The sequence below is a fragment of the Convolutriloba macropyga genome, unplaced genomic scaffold (assembly GCF_964194025.1).
Source record: "Convolutriloba macropyga unplaced genomic scaffold, txConMacr16.3 SCAFFOLD_1813, whole genome shotgun sequence".
NCBI lineage: Eukaryota > Metazoa > Xenacoelomorpha > Acoela > Convolutidae > Convolutriloba > Convolutriloba macropyga.
This window is the reverse complement of record NW_027452266.1, coordinates 31,471-37,500: the sequence shown is the minus strand read 5'-3', so window position 1 is coordinate 37,500 and position 6,030 is coordinate 31,471. Positions and strand designations below refer to the sequence as shown.

At 42.9% G+C, this 6,030-nt stretch overlaps 2 protein-coding genes across 2 annotated transcripts in view; both read left to right on the top strand.

Moving 5' to 3' along the window:
- Window positions 1-3,681, top strand: part of LOC142357335 (uncharacterized) — a 3,798-nt gene extending 117 nt beyond the window's left edge. Inside the window, exon 1 of the mRNA XM_075408983.1 lies at window positions 1-3,681. This exon is cut by the window's left edge and continues 117 nt beyond it. Within this exon, the coding sequence (XP_075265098.1) occupies window positions 1-3,681 (3,681 nt within the window).
- A 318-nt stretch (window positions 3,682-3,999) lies between these two features.
- Window positions 4,000-5,658, top strand: LOC142357334 (uncharacterized). The gene is made up of 2 exons (XM_075408982.1): window positions 4,000-4,057; window positions 4,250-5,658. The coding sequence occupies exons 1-2, from the start codon at window positions 4,000-4,002 to the stop codon at window positions 5,656-5,658; spliced, it is 1,467 nt and encodes a 488-aa protein (XP_075265097.1).
- Window positions 5,659-6,030: the final 372 nt, after the last annotated feature.

Below are 6,030 nucleotides of genomic sequence, written 5' to 3'. Positions count from 1 at the left end.
GACGACCTTATTCGACTGCAGCAGATAGTTGAACTATTGAAGAAGAAGCAAGCCTTCCTATCTGAGCAGAACCAAAAGATTCACTCTCTTTTTGATGATCCTGACAACTTGGACGATGAAATTGTTGAGACAGAGGAGTATGATGACAAGATATGCCAAAACATCGACTATGTTCATCGGTTTGTTCAGCGAAAGACAAGACACTCGTCACAAGAGAGCTCATTTGCAGCCGGAAGCACCACGATTTCGAGGAATATACAGAACATCAATCTACCAAAGCTCGACTTGCCCAGTTTTTCCGGAAACTACTTGGACTGGATCTCCTTTTATGATTGCTTCAAGGGAGCAGTAATAGATAACGATCAGTTGACAAACAGTTTCAGATTACAGTACCTGAAGTCAGCAGTGAAGGGAGAAGCTTCGAAGATGTTAACTTCAACCACAGTCACCGACGACAACTTCGATGTTGCAATGGAAATTTTGCAGAACCGATACGACAACAGGAGATTGATACTTCGAGCCCACATCCATGGAATTGTCTCATATCGACCAGTTTCACACGAAAACACACGAGAATTACGAAAACTTGTCGACACAATGGAGGAGCACAGACTTTCTCTTCGTAACATGCGACAACCAGTTGAGCATCAGGACCCTTTTTTTGTCTACTTGATTGCAGAAAAACTGCCCACCGAAACACGAAAGTTCTGGGAGCTTTCTTCAAAAGGGAAAGAACTACAGACCTATCAGGAACTAAAGACATTCCTGGAGGAACGTGTTCAGGCGTTGGAGTCAGCAGCACCAAGCAACAGTTCATCAAACACCGAAAAACGATCGCAAACGCAACAAAATCATCCACAGAGACAACTTCACACTCATGTTACGACAACGAATCAGCAATGCGAATGTTGTGAGGAGGAACACAGAATTTTCAAATGTGGTAAGTTCAAAGGTTTAGGTGTCAAGGAGCGAGCCCAGCTGATCAAAGTCAAAGGACTTTGTTTCAATTGTCTAAGACCAGGACACCGAGCAGAGAGTTGTGATGGTTCTTCGTGCCGCCAATGTGGACGAAAGCATCACACGTTGTTGCATCGAGAAGATGCGCATCAAGTAAATCAATTGAAAAACTCGTTTGGAAACAGCCGCAAAACCAACGCAAGAGATCAGGAGAAGGTTTCATCTGGAGCCTCCAGCAGTAATGCAGAACAAATAACTATCGATCAAAAGATAACAGTAGCCCTCACCCATAAAGACAAGACACAGGAAATTTTTCTTCAGACAGCAATTGTTCCTGTTAATGTTCAAGGAGAAATAGTATATCTGCGAGCAATTCTGGACTCTGCATCTCAGAATAATCTTGTAACTGAAGCTGCAGTACAAAGACCTCAGCTAAAGAGAAAGAGGAACAATACTCGTGTTTTTGGACTCGGAGGAAATGAAGTCTCAACTAATCGCGGATTTGTTGACCTTTGCCTTCAACCAAAAAACAAAGCACCAATTATCATTGACGCGTCAGTTTTAACGAAAATGACAAACGATTTACCTTCTCGGTACATCAACACAGACAATTGGGAGACAGTAAAGGAACTACAGTTGGCTGATCCCGACTTTAACAAGCCCGCCCAAGTTGATCTAATCATTGGAGCTGGACACTACGAGGACTTGATGGTTGGGAACAACAGACTAAAAGAACCAAACATCCCCGTTACTTATCGGCTCTCAGTATTCGGTTGGTTAGTAATTGGACGCGAAAACGTGCAAACCTCCAATTCTTCCAGTTTGCAAACCTACTTTGTGTCATCATTTGAAGACATTTTGCAGCGTTTTCGGGAAATCGAGGAAGTGCCTGCAACTAAACATCTGACCGACGAAGAAAGAAGATGTGAAGAACACTTCAAGTCAACCACACGAAGAAGCCCTGAAGGAAGGTTCATCGTAAAACTGCCGTTTAAGAACGAAATTGGAGAACTGGGGGATTCCCAGCAGCAAGCACAACGAAGACTTAGAAGTCTCCTTCATAGACTTCAAAAACAGCCTGATCTGTACAGAAGATACAACGAGTTCATCAATGAGTTCATTAAACTAGGACACATGGAAGAAGTACCAGCAAAGGAGATGCTACTGCCAATAGAGAAAAGCTATTATCTCAGCCATCACTGTGTGTTCAAGGACTCAAGTACAACTACGAAGCTGCGTGTAGTCTTTGATGGTTCAGCAAAGACTACCAGTGGAATTTCTTTGAACGATAGACTGATGGTGGGACCCAAGATCCAGAAAGATCTATTCAGCATCCTGATCCGTTTCCGTATGTATCCCGTAGCCCTTTCAGCAGACATTGCAAAAATGTACAGACAAGTGCAACTGGATACCGAAGATAAGGACTATCATCGACTACTTTGGAAGGAACCGATCTCAACACATATAAAGACATTTAGGATGACACGTGTCACGTACGGAATAGCATCATCAGCGTTCCATTCTATTCGCCCATTACAAGTTTTAGCGGAAGATGTTACGGACAAAAATGTACAGCTAGGAATCACGACAGACATGTACGTCGACGACTTGTTGACAGGAGCACCCGATCTGGAAAGCGCAATGAAATTGCAGGACTCAATCATAGCAGTTCTTTCAAAGGCAGGGTTTGAGATTCGCAAGTGGACTTCAAGTAACCCAGAACTTGTTGAAAGGCTACCTGCAAACTTTCGAGAAACTACCGACGAGATGACGATTAAAAGCGACGACTACAGTATAAAAACTTTAGGCGTCAAGTGGAACCCAAATCCAGACCACTTCAGTTTCATAGCAAAACTAGACGAAAAGACACCATCTACAAAACGCGAAATACTGTCAGAAGTTACACGGCTCTTTGATCCGTTGGGATGGCTTTCACCTACAACAATTCAGTTCAAATCTTTTGTTCAACTGCTTTGGATGGACCGACTTGGATGGGACGAAGCTTTGTCGAAATGCCTTCGGCAACAGTACAGCCGACTCAGAGTTCAACTGAAGGAATTGGAAACTATTACACTGCCCAGAAAGGTAGTTTCAATCTCGCCAGCATCATCGGACATTGAACTTCATGTCTTCTGTGATGCATCAACTACAGCCTACGCCGCAGTTGTGTATATACGACAATCTTTCGACGGAACAGTTCACACAAGGATGTTGACAGCAAAGACCAGAGTTGCACCAATAAGGAGTTTTTGCGTTCCCCGGTTGGAACTTTGTGCAGCACTTCTTGGAGCAAATTTGGTGGAAGCGATATCATCATCTTTGAACGATCAACGTTTCCCGACACCAAAAGTGTACGCTTGGACAGATTCAACGGTAACACTGGCTTGGCTGCAAGACTTTCCAAGAAAGTGGAAAACATTCGTTGCCAACCGTGTTGCAAAAATTCAGAACCTCATTCCATCCAGCAATTGGAATTTCGTGCCGACGGAGGAGAATCCTGCCGATTGCGCATCACGAGGAATCTCAACCGCAAACCTAGCCAAACACAGCCTTTGGTGGAATGGACCCAGCTGGCTAGAAAAAAGCGAAGATTATTGGCCGAAGTCAGAATCAATTGAAGAACATCAGCATGCAGTGAACAACGAAGTGCAAGGAGAAACACTGAAGCAAACAACAATGGTTGTTACTCAGGAGAACAACTCAATAGTTCAGCTAATTCATTGAACATCCTCATTTGGAAAACTGGTTCGAATTTTTTGTTATGTCAAGAAATTCATTCAGAAGGCCAAACAACAAAGCCAGAAAACCATTGCCAGCAAAACAGATCCAACAAAATCCGATACCAAATGCTACTCACAGAAGAGGAACCTATCATCAAAAATATGTCAACCGAAAAAGTCGGAAGCTGCAATAGCATCTGAATTTCAGTCACTTCAACTCAGCTCTTCAGATCTTTACCTTGGACGGATTGCCATATACAGCCTGATTCAAAAACTTTACTTGCAAGAGTTTGATGCCATTGTTAGTCAATCATCTTCATCAATGACAGAAGGGAAAGGTAACAACATTCCGGAGAATGTGTATTGTCATAAACCCCTTGGTAAGGTTGAGGTAGGTAAAGTTGGTGAGGTTGAGGTAGGTAAGGTTGAGGTTGGTAAGGTTAAGGTAGGTAAGGTTGGTCAAGGTGAGGTAACTAAAGTTGCTGAGGTAGGTAAGGGTGGTAGGGTTGAGGTAGGCAAGATTGGTAAGGTTCAGGTAGGTAAGCTTTGTACAGCTCAATTAGGTATTTCAGATAAACCAACAAGATTCAACGATTTGCAGCAACAAGTAGGTACAAGTGAAGAAGAATTGATCAACAGTACCACAAAACGAAAAATAAAGATTTTGCCAAAAAGAGGACGACTTTTCAAACTTTTTCCCTTCTACGACCCAGACCAAAAAGTTGTTCGCGTGGGCGGACGACTAGCAAATTTGCCATACAACATAGACAAGAAGTTTCCCATCCTTATTCCCAAAGATTCTCCAATCACAGTGCTCCTGATTCGGGAAGATCATGCAAGGAACCTACATGGAGGCCCACAGTTAACATTGTTTTATCTTCGACAAACAATTTGGATACCCGGAGGACTATCAGCTGTTAAAAAAATTGTTTACAACTGCAAGCCCTGCATTCGCCACGACGCCAGGATTCTTCAGCCTCAAATGGGAGATCTGCCAACAGAACGTGTTGTTTCATCATTTGCTTTCACCCACACTGGTTTGGACTACTGTGGACCTTTCAGCATAAAAGACAGCAGCGGAAAATTGCAGAAAACGTATGTTGCCCTTTTTGTATGTTTCAGCACAAAGGCCGTCCATATGGAAACAGTGACAACGTTGACCAAGGAGGACTGTCTGCACGCCATAAAACGTTTTACAGCACGACGTGGACTGCCCGAAAATATTTATAGTGACAACTCAAGGACTTTCATTGGAACTCGTGGAGAAATTGAGTTTCGTAAATTATTAATGGACAGAGAATTCAAGGAACTGGTAGATGCCTTCACTACAGGACACCAGATAAACTGGTTGACAATTCCTCCACGGACGCCTCATTTTGGAGGTCTCTGGGAAGCCGCAATAAAATCCATGAAGAGACATTTTTACAGGACTGTGGGGACAACAAAGTTGTCTTTTGAGAATTTCACAACCCTGATCACTCAAATTGAGGCCATCCTCAATTCTCGCCCACTTACAGCCCCCTCTAGCGATGCCAATGACCCCTCAGCACTAACACCCGCTCACTTTCTTATTGGACGCCCACTGACAGCTTTGCCGGAGCCATCTCAAGAAGACAACCGGACACTAAACAGAAGGTTCAAAAGCATCAACAACATTGTCAGACAATTTTGGAAAAAGTGGTCCGTGGACTACTTGACAACACTTCAACATCGACCAAAATGGCAGGATAACAAACAACAGCACGCCGTCAATGACATTGTTATCATCAAGGAAGAAAACACGCCTCCAATGCTATGGCCACTGGCAAGGATTACAAAAATATTCGACGGAAATGACAAGATAGTACGAGTAGTCCAAGTTAGAACGCAAACAGGACTCTACATACGACCAGTAAGCAGACTGGTTCCATTGGAGAAGGAGAGACCAGAATCTCAGTTACCCAAATGGAAGACAGCGGATGACTCAATGGATGAGGATTGACCAGTCAGCAGCACAACCCAATTCAATACAACAAGGCCGAAAGATAAGCGTTCCTTAGACAATGAGCAATCAATATTCAAGTCAATATCATCAGCATTCAATATTTGCAATATTTTGAAGTCTGTCAAGCTAATTGTAAATCATTCACCTTCATAACATCAACGACAATGACGACCACAATGATGATGATGTTGATAATGAACACGAGGATAATGATGATGACAACGACAAAGACGACAACTATGACGACTACGACGACGAAGATTACAACAAGGCAAACAACAATCAATTTTCAGAAAACAAAAATTTTCTGTGAAATGTCTTGTGTCAAAAGGTCTCAAGTGACTTCAATATTACTTTTCAATTGAACTC

Coding starts and splice junctions, on each gene's coding strand:
- LOC142357334 (XM_075408982.1), top strand. CDS start 4,000: ATGACAGAAGGGAAAGGTAACAACATTCCGGAGAATGTGTATTGTCAT. Junction 4,058..4,249: donor GTATTGTCATAAACCCCTTG/GTAAGGTTGAGG, acceptor TAGGTATTTCAG/ATAAACCAACAAGATTCAAC.